Here is a 14970-nt window from a genome sequence, read left to right as displayed (position 1 = left end):
AACCTGCTGTATTCTTTCTCCAGCCCCAGGAGTAATTTCTTTTTCTTATCTTTTTTTTTTTTTCTTTTTCTTTTTGGGTCACACTAGGTGATGCTCAGGGGTTACTCCCGGCTTTGCACTCAGGAATTATTCCTGGCGGTGCTCGGGGGACCATATGGGATGCTGGGAATTGAACCCAGGTCAGCCATGTGCAAGGCCCTACCCGCTGTGCTGTCACTCCAGCTCCCCCCCTTTTTTTTTTTTTTAATTTATTTTCAGTCCACACTTGACAGTGCTCAGGACTTTTTACTCCTAATTCTGCAGGACTTGGGTAACCCTTTGAGGTGATGAGGATTGAATCTGTGTCAGCAGGCTGCAAGGAGCTGTTTCATAGTGAGCACAGAGCTGTCATTTTGCGCATGTTTTTGTTGGTGTGGTGTTGAGCTATGGTGGTGATGCTTAAGAACCGTTCCAGGGTCTGTGCTGTGTTTGGAAGCTGCTCTCTGTAATACTCTGACTTATGCTAAATTACCTGGTCCTTTTTTACCATGGAGCTCCTTTGACCCTTGGGACTTAGTGAAGAGAGTAGTCAGTGTGTCCTTTGGGGCTTTCGTGAATGAAGTAATTTTCAGAGATCCCCCAGCAAATGGAGCTGGTTGCCTGGAGAACAGACCGATGATGAGGAGACTGCATCTTTCATCCCTTCTAGCTCCTTGGAAGGGGAGGCTGCATTAGGCCAGTGGCTCAGTGTCCCTCCCTTGGTGCACCATGTCTGTGGAATGACGCTTCAGGGAAACCCGGCAGGCCTGGCTTTGGAGTGCTTTCGGCTCGGCGAACCTGTGGGCCCAGTTCAAGTGGTTGGAGAAGGCAGAGACTCCCATTGGATCCCTGATCTGCGTTTCTCTTTGCCTCCTTAATTCTAGCCTCTTAGCCTCTACAGGGAATATATAGTCAGTCAGGTCCTTGGCTTGAGTTCTCTGAGCCCCAATCACCAACTGATTTAATCTAAGGGGACTATGTTCTTGGAAGCCTAATTGATAGCAGTGGGTTTAGAGATAGACACCACCGGCTTGCTCTGTCATGTGACTGACCTAGGTTCGATCCCTGTCATCCCATAGCATCCCCTGAGCATCGCCAGGAGTCATCCCTGAGCACAGAACCAGAAGTAAGCCCTGAGCATCGCCAGCTGTGGCCAAAAAACAAAAGACGCCACAACCTGGAGTTTTAACTGGGATTGCAGGTGTTATATGGGGAGGGCCGGGAAGTGACAGGGCTGGTTTTGTAGCACTGGGCACGTCTCTTGTGGCACCTGGCTGCAGGGCAGGAGTGGCTGCATTGTAGGACACGGAGCTGGTGTTGAGTCTTCAGGGGCTACGGGAGAGGTGTTGCACCTGCATGCTGGATCCTCCAGAGTTCTGTCCTGGCGTCTCAGGGCCAGGGCAATGCTTGACCTGGTATTCATGGGTTTCCTTCCCCCTCTTTGCCAGGCATCCATACCTGTTTTGTATGTAAGCAGAGTGGGGAGGATGTTAAAAGGTGCCTTCTGCCCTTGTGCGGAAAGTTCTACCATGAAGACTGTGTCCAGAAGTACCCACCCACTGTCATGCAGAACAAGGGCTTCCGGTGCTCCCTCCACATCTGCATCACCTGTCACGCTGCTAACCCGGCCAGCGTCTCTGCGTCGAAAGGTACGAGGTGCTCGCGCCGGGCCTGTCTTGGGGTGCAGCCTCTCGTGCTTCTTCTGCGCTCTCTGGCTCTTTCTTGGTGAGAGAAGCCCAGGGGCGTGGGCTGCTCCCTGTTCACGGTGTTACGTCATCAGGGGAAAGACTCAGCTATTCATTTTTCATGGAGTGGGGGCTGGCTGTAGGGCCACACTGATGGTTCGCGGGTTCCTAGCTCTGTGCTGGGGAGCAAGACCTTTACTCTGCTCCTCTCGCCAGCCCTGTGTGTTTAGGGGAACTGTTTCCTGGTGGGAATTTTGGTCAGCGGTAGAGCTCTTCCCTTGCCTGAGGGAGCCCTCAGTTTGATCTCCATCACCACGCCCCAATCCATTCTCACTGGAAAAACAAATATTTCTTTTTGCTTCATAATGGTGTTACTAATTTTTCTTGAACTAAAATTCTCTAAATGCCCACCTCCCCAACACACACATGCGCACACGCGCATACACTTCTCCAGTAGAAAAAAAATGGAACACTATTGACTTCTTTTAATCACACTTTTGTAAAATGACTTATTGGCCTTACAGCGTTCATCAGTCTTAAATACAGTGTTTTGTTCTTTGGTATTTGGGCCACAGTCAGTGATGCTAAGGTTTTACTCCTGGCTCTGCACTCAGAAATCACTCCTGGTCACACTCGGGGGCACTATGGGATGCTTCAGTTCGAGCCCAGGCAAGCCCAGGTCAGTTGCATGCAAGGCAAGGCAAGGCAAGTGCCCTCCCCACTACACTCTCTTTCTGGTCCCTGACCACAATATCTTAATTTCATATTCGAAACTGCAGCTTCAGTGCCAGCTGGCTTCCTCTTCTCAGTGGCTGTTGAGTCATATTTAGCTGGTTAAGTGCACTGAGGGTATGCTTCATCTGTCGGGGATAAAGAAGTAATGTACCTGAAAGACTCAGAATCCGAGTTGCAGGCAGTCTCGGTGAGCAGTCTTCCAGCAGGCAGACCCTGTGACGATGTCTGCCTGGTCCTGTCATCCGGGACCGTCTCAGGGAGTAAGGGCTTCATATCAGTTTGGAGCTTAGCGTTGGTCCGAAGAGTGTGAGTTAGTATTAAACTGTCAGTTTGGAGATTGGATTCAACTTAGCACAGGTTTTCCTTAGGACCTAGTAGAGTGACCCCTAAGCTTAGTAGGTTTATGACATTTTCTAAGTGGTTACACATAGATGAGAGTGATTTACCTCTCTAAAACATTTAGTCATTGGTTTTCATTTCTCTTCCGTGGTCTTCCCATTTCTTTTTAGGTCGTCTGATGCGCTGTGTTCGCTGCCCTGTGGCTTACCATGCCAATGATTTCTGTCTGGCTGCGGGGTCAAAGATCCTTGCTTCTAACAGTATCATCTGCCCGAATCACTTTACTCCTCGGCGGGGCTGCCGGAACCATGAACATGTTAATGTCAGCTGGTGTTTTGTGTGCTCAGAGGGTAAGACATGACTTATACTGTTGTTGCCTCAATACACATTTTTTATACAGGTTTTTAAATTGCAACCAAAATTTGTTTTCTTTATGTTGCCACTAGATGTCTTATATTCGGAGATGATTTCTCCAGTTATAATTAGTATCTTAGGATATTTAAGCTTTCTTTGATCTTTATAAAGGAGGGTGTTCTTTTTGTTATCTTCAGCTTGGCCTGATTTTATACCAAAATAAAAGATTTAGGGCTGGAGAAATAGTAAAGCAGGTAGGACACTTTTTTTGCATCCAGCTGACCCAGGTTGGATTTCCAGCACCACGTAGGGTCCCCTGAGCAGTGCCTGGTGTGGCCCAACAACCTCCTCTGAAGAGCAGACAGTTGAAGCAGCAGACAGTAGTGAGGACACCTTGTGTGAATGTGGCTAGAGGTAGAGGCGCATAGCCCAATGGAACTATTGTCAGCAACACTGTGTGACAGATCTGAAAATTGCAAGGTAGACCTCAAAACCCGTCACCTCAATGCATTGTTTTAAGTTGATAAGAAATGGCCTTCTCTGTCCTCCCCGGGTCCTCTTCTGCATTGCATGTGACAGTTCCATTGGTTTAGCAGGGGGAAAAAAGAGGGAAGCTCCAGCACAAAATGAGAAATCAGTAACTAGCCCGTCAGCTAATCCCACTCATAAAGATCCGCACAATGAGACGAGTAGCTCACGGGCCATGCTTTCTCGGTGTGGGAGGATTCGATCCAGGTGCACTGAGCCTGCTGTGGCCGAAATAGAAAACAACTTCACATTATGTTAATTGAGATTTTGCTTTATTGGCGGCCATCTCTGTCAATACTAAGGGTCAATACTGCTGGCTCTGTGCTCTTCTCCAGGGAGTTGCAGACAAAAATGAAAAGAATTTAATGTGGCTGGAGCAATAGTATAGCGGGTGGGGCAATTACCGTGCACATGACTAACCTATGTTCAGTCCCCGCACCCCATATAGTCTCCTGAGCACTGCTAGGAGTGGTATATGAGTGCAGAACCCAGAGTAAGCCCTAAACACTGTCAAAATCTAAGACATAAATACTCAGCCCTTGGCTGGGGGGTAAGTGGCTTTGAGGCAGGAGAAATGCTGTGTCTGAGCGGCCTCTCTGCGGCGTGCTGATCCTGACTGCCTGGTTCTTGATTCCTGTAGGAGGCAGCCTTCTGTGCTGTGATTCTTGCCCTGCCGCTTTTCATCGTGAATGCCTCAACATTGACATCCCCGAAGGAAACTGGTATTGCAATGATTGTAAGGCGGGCAAAAAGCCACACTACAGGGAGATTGTCTGGGTCAAAGTAGGACGCTACAGGTGAGTGAATGTGAGGACACTGACACTTCTCTATCATCTCTTGGGATCCTCTAGAGAGAGGGGGGAGCTTCTCTCCCTTGTATTTTCCATTAAAGACTGCTCTGCAGGTAGAGGAATGAGACACATTCCTTATAGACAGTCCTTTTATGAACACAATCTTACCATCTAAGGCGATAACATCACTCCCTTTTGGCATACTGACATGCAGTCACTCCACAGGCACCCTCAGCGTGATTGATAGCAAGAGTTTTGGCCTATTGTCTGGCTTTTTCTTAACATTGCTTTGAATATGGGATGCATGAAAGAATGTTATAGGGACATGGTTTTAAAAAATAACAAAAGCTGTGGTTAGAGCAATAGCATGGTGGGTGGGGCAGTTGCCTTGCACACAGCCAACCCAGGTTCAATCCCTGACATCCCATATGGTCCCCCGAGCACCGCCAGGAGTAATTCCTGAGTGCCGAGACAGGAGTAACTCCTGAGCATCGCCGAGTTACCCAACAGGGAAAAACAAAACAAAAAAACCCAAAATTCCGACACCAAAACTTTCAGTAAACATTGTGAATATACAACAATGACACTAAGTTTTCCTTCAAAGCACACACACATTTTAGAAAGATAATTTTGCTGGAGCTGATTTCAGCAAGTGAAGTAGATATTCTGCTCTACTAGCCACAGGCCATCTAGAGAGGCTCCTGGGCACAGAAGATGGATGACTTGCTCCAGGTATCCATTGGCACAGGGCAGCAGTACCAAGCACTGCACCAAAAACATTCGCTAGAGAGCCAAAGAAATTCCTCGCTGTGCACTCAGGATTATTCCTGGCGGTGCTTGGGGGACCATATGGGATGCCAAGGATCAAACACAGGTCTCATGCAAGGCAACCCTACCCACTATGCTATCACCCCGGCCCCATTGTTTACTGAAAGTTGAACAGACACACATTGGAGAGGTGTAGTGTTTGGTTCTCTTGAAGAGGTGAAAGTAACAGACAGCAAGTGCAATGTTTGTGGTTCCCTTGTGAGCAGAAAAGCCCTTCCATACGCGTAGGGAATCTCTTTAGTGTGTACAATGGCATGAAGCCTCACAATCAGTGTATACATGGTAGTAAGCTGCAGCCCACACTCCAAGAGTGAACACACACTGTTGCCTTCTGGCACACAGTGTATGTGCAACAACGAGGCAAGCCCAGGGAGACAGAGTGTGCTTCTGCCTCAACCCCATCCAGGGTGGGTTTAGTTGGGTTTCTACCTTGCAAACAGTGCTCCCTCAAGCATCAGAGGCAGATTCTGTGGGGTGGAGCATTACCCCTGGGAGACTGCGTGCCTGGGAGCAGGGGAGGCCCAGCACCTTCCCTGCTTGTTTGCTGCCAGACAGGCCTTGCCTCGTCCTTCCTGTTCTGGAAGGAGGTTCTGGTCTTCGTGTCGTGCAGACTTCACAGATTTCCTGTCCTGTTCTCACCACTCACAGGTGGTGGCCAGCAGAGATCTGCCATCCGCGCGCTGTTCCTTCCAACATTGACAAAATGAGACACGATGTGGGCGAGTTCCCGGTGCTCTTTTTCGGCTCCAACGACTATCTGTGGACTCACCAGGCCCGGGTCTTCCCCTACATGGAGGGCGATGTGAGCAGCAAGGATAAGATGGGCAAAGGCGTGGATGGAACTTATAAAAAAGGTAACTTCAACCGAAATGATACTATAGCCAGGAGGGCACTTGCCATGTACCCATCCGACCTGGCTTTGATCCTCTGCACCCCATACAGTCCCCCAACCCCCCAGGGTATGCTGACATTCCGTGCTCCCACCCCCATCCAAAAAAATAGTTGCTCCCTCTTGTATCATAAACCAACACAGACCTGTTCTGTTTGTCGGTCGATAGGCTTCAGCACAGGGAGTTCTAGTCTGCCCTTCACTTGCATGCGAACCTTGATCCTGAAGCTCCCTTGTTTTGAGCCTGACCTTTCCTTGCCCGGAATTTCCTTCAGGGAGACATTTTTCTCCCTCTCAGCACAGCACATATGTTTCTGAACCCCTCATCCAGTGCCGGGGCTCGGGATTGTTCTACATGGTTCACCCTGGTTGGCGGTGGTGCGGCAGGAATCCAGCAGAGCTGTGCTGGCAGCGGCAGCTGTTCCTTCGTGGAAAGAGATAGAAGGCGCACAGCAGAATCGTGTTCTATCGGGGCAGGTGGGGGCGTCTGTGCAGCGGATAGTGTGCTTTCCTTGCACCTGGCCAACCTGGGTGCGATTCCTGATATCCCCATACTGTTCCACAAACAGTGCCAGGAGTGATCCCCCAAATTTTGAAGATATGCTGGGCAGGGGCTTGGCCTTGCAGTGGAGTAAGGACAGAGTGGGCTTGTCTGTCTGAGTCAGATCTGAGCCTGTTGTCCTCTTACAAAAAGAGTAAAGGTGGCGGACCTGCGAGGGAGTCCAGTGAGTGTGTCACCTCGTCAGCACCATGCTCCCCGAGCCCTAAAACCAAAGAATAAGGCGTTGCGAATTGACTGTAAGCCTCAGAATAATCCTGCATTCACGGGCAGGGCCTTCTCCAGCTGTCCTTTGCAAGGCTGAGCCCTGGCTCCTGCTGTCTGCACCTACTTGGGCTTGGGAAGGGCAATTTTGTCTTCAGGGGTGGGAGTGGCAAAGAGGGTTCTGCACACTTGAAGCTTGGCCGGGGAGGGGGGGGGGGTGGGGGGCAGTGAAATACTCCCATAGAGAACGTGCTTGCCAGAGGTTCTCTCCTTTCTGCGCGCTGTGTAGCCTCTGTTGACTGGGCTCAGCCCTGGTGTCACAGGAATGCGGGGCTATAGGCTTATGGTCTCAACTGATAAGAGACAGTGACTTTTTCTGGGAGAGAAGGTGAAGTGGGGAAACTGCATGTGTGAGCCTGCTAATGCCCTAGCACTCTGCTCTGTGAGTACTGAGTTGATTGGTGTTTGTGCTTTCAGGGTATACTTCTGTTTTTGGCTGGGTGCAGCAGATGTGGGGGCAGTTTCTGGCAGTACTTGGCCAACTGGACCAGGCAGTTTTGCGCAGAGGCCCTGTCAGGCATGTGCTCCAGCCCTTTGAATTGCCTTCCTGACCCCAGGGAGCATGTTTACACGTGGAAATCTCACATGGACACCAGCTCTCAAGGAGTGTTGGGATCCACAGGCACGTGCTGTACAGTGCCCCAGGCAGGATGGGGGACAGGGCCTGTGGGTGCAGTGCCCAGTGGTGAAGTGCTGGCTTTGCATATATTTAGCCCAATACCGCCCCCCCCCCCCCAAAAAAACAGAAATCACCATTGGGAGGAAGTATAGAAGTAAAACTGGATTGACAATCAGGTTTGTCAAGCCCAAGTCACTTCCCCATGTGAGCCGAGAAGAATGACATTGTAACAAGTCCTCTTCCCCTTTTGTCAGACCCTTCAAGAGAATGTTGTCCTTTAGCAGCCATTAATCTCATCTGCAAAGGCCATGTACATCGGGCTTAAATGACTTGCCCAAGTGCTTTGTTAGTTACTGGAGGCATATTTCAAACTCTTAGGAGTTGAGCTTTAGATCCAAACTCCTAACCCCAGTACTGACCTGTAAGTGTTGTCACAAGAACACCAGGCGTGTTGGATTCAGTCCCTGCATTAGCACCTGAAAGTTATAAAGTTATTTCCGTGCAGGGGCAGTTTCCCTGGAGAGGTAGTTAGGGTCCATAGTCCAGGTAGTTTCAGAAATTCCCATCAGGGTTGGGGGCCCACGCGCCCAGCAGATAAGCCTGCCATATGTCCAGGCCGGGCCCTGTCATCAGGAAGAGGCCTCGGGCAGGGACGGTACATGTCTGCAGTTTGCAGAACTGTGGCAGCCCAGACTCTGCTAGATCACTACAGGGAGATGGAGATGTGGGGTCTCAGCCCCAGAGGGAAGCCACAGAGAGAAAACAGGAATTCTAACCTGCTTGTAAGGTCGGTGAATGAAGGAAGGGGTGAAAGCTAAAGATTTTGTTGGGCTTTCTATATGCTACAACCTTTCAAAGAGTACATGGAAATATCGAACTTAATAGTGCATTAATAATGAAAGTTTTTGTATCAGAGGCCAGTTAGTACAGCAGGCAGTGTGTTGCCTTGCATGCATCTAACCTGGGTTATTGCTCCAACACTCCATATGGTCCCTTCACTGTTAGGTGTGGACACACTCTCCGCCGCACCCCCCCCCCCCCACGCCCCCTGCCCCAGTCCCTGCAAAAAAATAAATAAAATTCATGTATCAGTAGTCAATAGTTGATATTTTCAGGAGGACTTAGAGAAAGTCTAGGAAGGGAAAGATATTCAGGAGACAAGTGAAGGAAGCAAATTTCACCTCTGAGGTTCTTGGGTTTTGGGTTTCTTTAAACTTGGATTATTGGGGGCTGGAGCAATAGCGCAGCGGGTAGGGCATTTGCCTTGCACGCAGCTGATGCAGGTTCTATCCCCAGCATCCTATATGATCCCTCGAACACCACCAGGAGTAATTGCTGAGTGCAGAGCCAGGGGTAACCCCTGTGCATCACCGGGTATGACCTAAGAAACACACAAAAAAAAAAGTTGGATTATTTTGTTTGTGTGTACTGGGGGGTCATGCTCAAGGGTGACCCCTGATGATGCTGGGGAGACCATATGCTGTGTTGGGGATCAAGCCAGGCCTGCATCAGGACACCTGGGAGGGTTCGGATGCAGGAGAGCTCTGTTTGTGGAGTGGCGACTTGGCAGAGCAGCTTCAGTCTCTGCGTCCTTAGGAGCTGACAGATGTGGGCTTTGCCAGGTATTGACCTGTTTGGGTTTTGTCTTACCTTTTTCTTCTGAACTGGTGATCTGTCTGTGTGTTGGGTTTTGTCTTAACTCCTCTCTCTGAATACACTGAGGATGATCCCCTGTTCCAGAATTAAGCCATACATACTTTCCAGCCATTCATATAGTGTTAGTAGATTTTTTGTTTTGAAAGCACGAATTTGGGGGCAGGAGCAACAGTACAGCAAGTGAGGCTTTTGCCTTGCTCACGGCCGACCTCAGTTTAATCCCCAGCATCCCATAGCACTATCAGAAGTAATTCCTGAGTGCAGAGCCAGGAATAACCCCTGAGCATCACCAAGTGTGACCCCAGAAGCCAAATACAATTTAAAAAAGTAAATAAAAACAAAAGCATGGATCTCCGTGCGCCCCCCCCATCCTTCCCCCTCCCCCCACACATACACACACAACCCTATTTAAAGGATCTTTTGAGGAAAAGGTGAAGTTATTCCACCACCTTGAGATGCTGACATGACTTGTGCTGTGTTTTCTTAGCTCTTCAAGAAGCTGCAGCGAGGTTTGAGGAGTTAAAGGCCCAGAAGGAGCTGCGACAGCTGCAGGAGGACCGGAAGAATGACAAGAAGCCCCCTCCTTACAAACACATTAAGGTGAGCAGAAACCACAGGTGACCCCGAGAGGCCTGACTGATCCCTGCTGGGGGCCCGGGAGTCGGGCACATGAGCAGGAACAGCACCAGTTGTGCCTTGACTGATTGTCTCTGCTCAGAGGACTTCTCCCAGCATGGGCAGTCTCTTTGGTCAGCATCTCACTGTTAAGGTTCCAGGAAGCCATGAAATGGGCATCCAGGACATGACCCCAGGTAGTGAGTGGGTCCAACGGCCTACCTCAGTGTCAGGAGCACCTTGCTTCTGTCACTGTCTGTGTTCACACACATGTCCCTTTTTGCACACAGCCTGTTAGTGGTCTGGGAACAGTTTCCACCCACCTACCAAACCGTGTGGTATTGGGAAGAACTAGAAGGTCACCCTGGATCTGATCGCTAGGTGAGAAGTCATTTAAAGATGACCCAGCAGCAAGGCTTAATCAGTTCCTTTGGCCAGAACACCCAGGGAAGGCTGCAGCGTAAAGCCCATACCGGGATGCAGCATCTGGGGTTTGCCCCTCTGGGACCACAGCCTTAGTAGTGAATTTACCCACAGAGAAGACGCCAGCATTCCCTGTAGACTAGACTCCAAAAGCAGCCCCAGGTTGGGATTGGAATGTTGAAACCAACATTTCTGGACGAGAAGCTTCCATTTTCATTTTGTTGTCAGAAACTCATGGTTTCTATATTCACATGTGTGTGTGTGTGCGCATGCACACACAACACGCAGTACCTGTTTTGGTCGTTACGGTGATTTTACATCACAGATAGACTTAGAACATGAATTCAAATGAGATTTTCTTTTCCAGCCATCTCAAGCTAAGTCTTTGTTTTCGATTTTTTTTTAAAAAAATTCTGGTTGAACACAGATAAACAGGATTTATCATCTCCGACATTTAGACCAGTTACAGTGGTGTCAAATGTCTTCATAATACTTGCAGCTTTCCCTGGCATGCATCTCTGGATTTCCAGCTTATATAACTGAAACTCTTGACCCATTCAGTTCTTTCTGGCCCCTCGCAACCCGTGTTCTGCTGTCTTTGATTTTGACTACTTGGCCAGAGAGAGCCAGATCTTTGTCTTGACTGGTTTAGAGAAATATGAAGGGAGAGAAGAGGGGAAGGGATACCTTGAAGAGAAAACACAGGGTTTGATCTCCAGTGCAAAAAAAGCTTTTCATTTTTTGTTTATTTTTGGGTCTCACATGGCGCTGCTCAACAGTACTCCTGGCTCTGTGTTCAGGAATTACTCTAGGCTGTGCTCGGCAGACCCTATCAGGTGTCAGGGTTCGAACCCAGATCAGGCACATGCAAGGCAAGCGCCTTCCTTGCGGTCTTCTCTCCGCAACCCCTCCTTTTCCCTTTTCCAACTCAGTAACACTTTTCTTTATTAATTCATGTGTTGATGGACAGTGGGTTGTTTTCCTGTTTTAGCTATTGTGACAAATATTGATGGACTTGTATATTTTATTCTTCTGGTGTCGGGCATTAGAGCCAGCGCCACACACAGCTGGGGCCTATGCTGTGTCCCTCGGCTCTATCTCCTATCCCAGTACTCAAAATCTCCGTAGCTCAGAGTCATATTGGCCGCACCAGGGGACCTTGAGGTCCATAGATCTGCCTCGGTTATAGGCCCCGAGCCGGCTTTTGGTGCATTTCCGGTGTTCTAGCAAGCGTGTGCTTCTCCTGCAGGTGAACCGCCCCATCGGCAGGGTCCAGATATTCACTGCGGACCTGTCTGAGATCCCGCGCTGCAACTGCAAGGCGACCGACGAGAACCCCTGTGGCATCGACTCGGAGTGCATCAACCGCATGCTGCTGTACGAGTGCCACCCCACCGTGTGCCCCGCTGGGGGCCGCTGCCAGAACCAGTGCTTCTCCAAGCGCCAGTACCCCGAGGTGGAGATTTTCCGCACCCTGCAGAGGGGCTGGGGGCTGCGCACGAAGACCGACATCAAGAAGGTGGGGAAAGGGACTCCCCCTCCCTCTTCGCCGCCCTCCCCCCAACCCAGACACACAGCCATTTTGGTCTTCTAGGACTTGTAGCTTAAGAGGCCTTTTCAGCCCGTTCTGATGAGTGTGAGACATTGCTTACTGAGGGAAAAGGACCGAGAGAGCTCTGTTTCCCTGGAGACATCCTTGCTTGAGATCCTCTGGTCTCCTCTCACCCTGCAGTCCTCAGGAGGACATTGACTTTTCACTTTCGAGTTCCCTCTGAAAAATGAGAAATGGTTTCCGAGGAGACATTTGTGAAATTGCAATCAGGAAATGGGGCCCAGTGGCTGTAGTCAGATCGAGGAGCTGCAGGGCCTCTTCAGAAAGACACCTGGCTTTGAGGCCATGCTGGGTCAAGTGCACCCAAACGCAGGCCCTGTGATGGTTTCCCAATATGCAATGATCTCTTCACAATCTGATATCTCTCTTGTTGGGTATTAAGCACACTGTGTTAGCGGGGGATCTTGTGAAATTATATGAGTTATACTGGACCACACAAAAATAAAAGGTCCTTATTTTTTATTTCGTTCCCTGTGGAGCAATAGCACAGCCGGTAGGATGTTTGCCTTGCACGCAGCCCACATGGCTGACCCCTGTGTATGAACGTGGAAAGTAAGGGAAATTCCTAGAGGACACAGAGGTCTTATTTGCTCTTCTGTGTAATTCCTGGGACCTCCGCTTAAGTGAGGGAAGTGAATGGGTGATAGAGAAGTGTTGAGAACCTGCGAATCAAGTCACACGTCTACTCAGGGTAGCGGCAGCTCACTGGACTAGAGCACATAGCCTGCATGTAGGTGACCCCGTGTGACCCCCCAGCATTGTCGGGAGCAAACAAACCCTAAGCACCTTGGCCTGAATGGCCTCTGAGCATGGCCAGCCATGGCCAGCCCCCACTCCCACCCCAAAGTTCCATTTCTACTGCACGGAGCATGGAAAGAAAACAATTAGGGGCTGGAGCGATAGCACAGCAGATAGGGTATTTGCTTTGCACGCGGCTGACCTGGGTTCAGTTCCCAGCACAGCATCCCATCTGGTTCCCTGAGCACTGTCCTGAGTGCATGAGTCAGGAGTAACCCCTGTGCATCACCGGGTGTTACCCAAAAAGAAAAAGGAAAGGAGGGAGGGAAGGAAGGAAGACAATTAGATACCCTTTCATTAGGAAGCATGAGCTTGTGGGAAAGGGAAGATTCAGTCTGAAACTGGGGGTCCGGCCTATTGCTAGGGAATGCCTTGGTGTGGGGTGGCCTCAGCAGGCATCTGCCATCGTGTACACTGTGCTTGGCTCAGGCTTGGTGCACCACCCTCTGCCCGTTATTTCTGGGCTCTCCAGGTGTCGGAGAGTCTCTGTTAGCCATGTGCCTGCGTGGAGGTAGCCCATCATTCCAGAGGAGAAAGACCAAGACCGAGTCAGACCAGCCGGAGTGCGAGCAGTCACACAGGGCAGTGCCCGCAGCAGCCAAGGGCCAAACGAGCTCGTCCTCGGAATATCTTGGGGCCTGCTAGAGACTTCGCCGTGGGCTCATGGGTGGGAGAGAGCAGACCGGAGATGGTAGACTACGATAGGAGGGGGACAGACTTCCCATGGCCTCGGGCAGCTGGGAAGAGGACTGGCTGAGTCCCTATGGACCTGGGGCCTTATGACCCCCCAGCACCCAGCAGGAACACAGGCTTTCTGGTCTGGAGCAGGTGTCGGTTCCCTTGCCTTCTCTAAGAGGGAGAGGGAAGGCAGGGAGAGGCAAGGGTGTGGGGGTGGAAGGAGGGAAATTGGGGATTTTGGTGGTGGGAAATGTACACTAGTGAAGGGATGGTGTTGGAACATTGTATGACTGAAATCCAGTTATGGACAACTTTGTAGCTTTATCTTGTGTTGATTTCATTAAGAATATTTTTTAAAAGAAATTGTTTTTAAAAAGTGCTGGTGGCTGGAGATGTGCTTCTTTGCCCTAAAATCAAGCGCTCTTTTCTTGTTCTAGGGTGAATTTGTAAACGAGTATGTGGGAGAGCTGATCGATGAAGAGGAATGCAGAGCTCGAATCCGTTATGCCCAGGAACACGACATCACTAATTTCTACATGCTCACTCTGGACAAAGTAAGTTGCTTGGTGCCTTCCAGGGGTCCACCTTGTGGGATCAGGGGTGTCTCAGCCTGCATGTCGGTCTGGATGGCTGGGCCTATACAGGAGGGACAGTGGCTCGTGGCTGCTTTTGTAGCTTGGCTCACGGCAGCGATGCATCTCAGGCATTCTGTACTCTGTACAGTGTCTTTTAGGATTAAAGTTGAAGCCAGAACTCTAAAGAATCATCTTTCACCCTTGTGCTTCACAAACTAAGACACTCTTTGTCCCCATGCACTTGGTGAGGTTTACCTCTAGAGCTGCTGGTTCAGGGGCGGGGGTCCCCCTCATCAGTATCTGACGTCCTTGATGGTTCCTCTAGGACAGGTTACTGCACAGTGGCTTCAGGCTACCAAGCCAGGAAAGGAACTGCCATGGGACAGTAGCTTGTGTCAAAAATAAGAGAGCCGCTGCCCCGGCAGCTTTGGGAGAGCAGAGAGCCTCGGAGTGTTGTATGCTCTGTAGGGACCAGGAGGCAGCTGTCCAGGTCTTGGCGGGCGGGGCTCTCGGGCTGCTGATGAGCAGAGTCTTTTGGAACTGTAGGACCGGATCATCGATGCGGGCCCCAAAGGAAACTACGCGCGCTTCATGAATCACTGCTGCCAGCCCAACTGTGAAACCCAGAAGTGGTCTGTGAACGGGGACACGCGTGTGGGCCTCTTTGCCCTGAGCGACATCAAAGCAGGTAAGACCCCTGTCGGGCATGTTATCAGGAAACCCAGTGCGTCTGCCCTCAGGCTACGTGAAGCTCGTGAGGTAAGCGAGCTCTTTCAGATGGTGAACACTGGGCAGTCCCCGCCATTAAGTGTCCCGGCGTCTATTGGCTGCTTCTGTTGGCTGCGTGCTGTTCACATCCACAGTACACTTCCTCTCCCCAAGAGTGTGCTGTGCATGTGTCCACATCCAGTCTGTCTTGTTTTATTTTTACTTTTTTATTGAATCATTGTGAGATAGACCCTTATAAAGCTGTTCATGATTGGATTTCAATCATACAGTTTTCC

The 14970-nt window shown here is 50.1% G+C and overlaps 1 protein-coding gene across 3 annotated transcripts in view; it reads left to right on the top strand.

Moving 5' to 3' along the window:
- NSD1 (nuclear receptor binding SET domain protein 1) overlaps positions 1–14970 on the top strand; it is a 100367-nt gene that overhangs the window by 78777 nt on the left and 6620 nt on the right. For all 3 annotated transcript variants that reach the window (XM_056113119.1, XM_056113121.1, XM_056113120.1), the window contains 8 exons: positions 1467–1667; positions 2948–3127; positions 4300–4456; positions 5927–6132; positions 9753–9865; positions 11553–11822; positions 13829–13945; positions 14513–14654. In XM_056113119.1, the coding sequence (XP_055969094.1) occupies positions 1467–1667; positions 2948–3127; positions 4300–4456; positions 5927–6132; positions 9753–9865; positions 11553–11822; positions 13829–13945; positions 14513–14654 (1386 nt within the window). The remainder of the gene's footprint in view (positions 1–1466; positions 1668–2947; positions 3128–4299; positions 4457–5926; positions 6133–9752; positions 9866–11552; positions 11823–13828; positions 13946–14512; positions 14655–14970) is intronic.

This window comes from Sorex fumeus, unplaced genomic scaffold (assembly GCF_029834395.1).
Source record: "Sorex fumeus unplaced genomic scaffold, SorFum_2.1 ptg000019l, whole genome shotgun sequence".
NCBI classification, from domain to species: domain Eukaryota; kingdom Metazoa; phylum Chordata; class Mammalia; order Eulipotyphla; family Soricidae; genus Sorex; species Sorex fumeus.
This window is presented reverse-complemented; position numbering and strand designations above follow the sequence as displayed.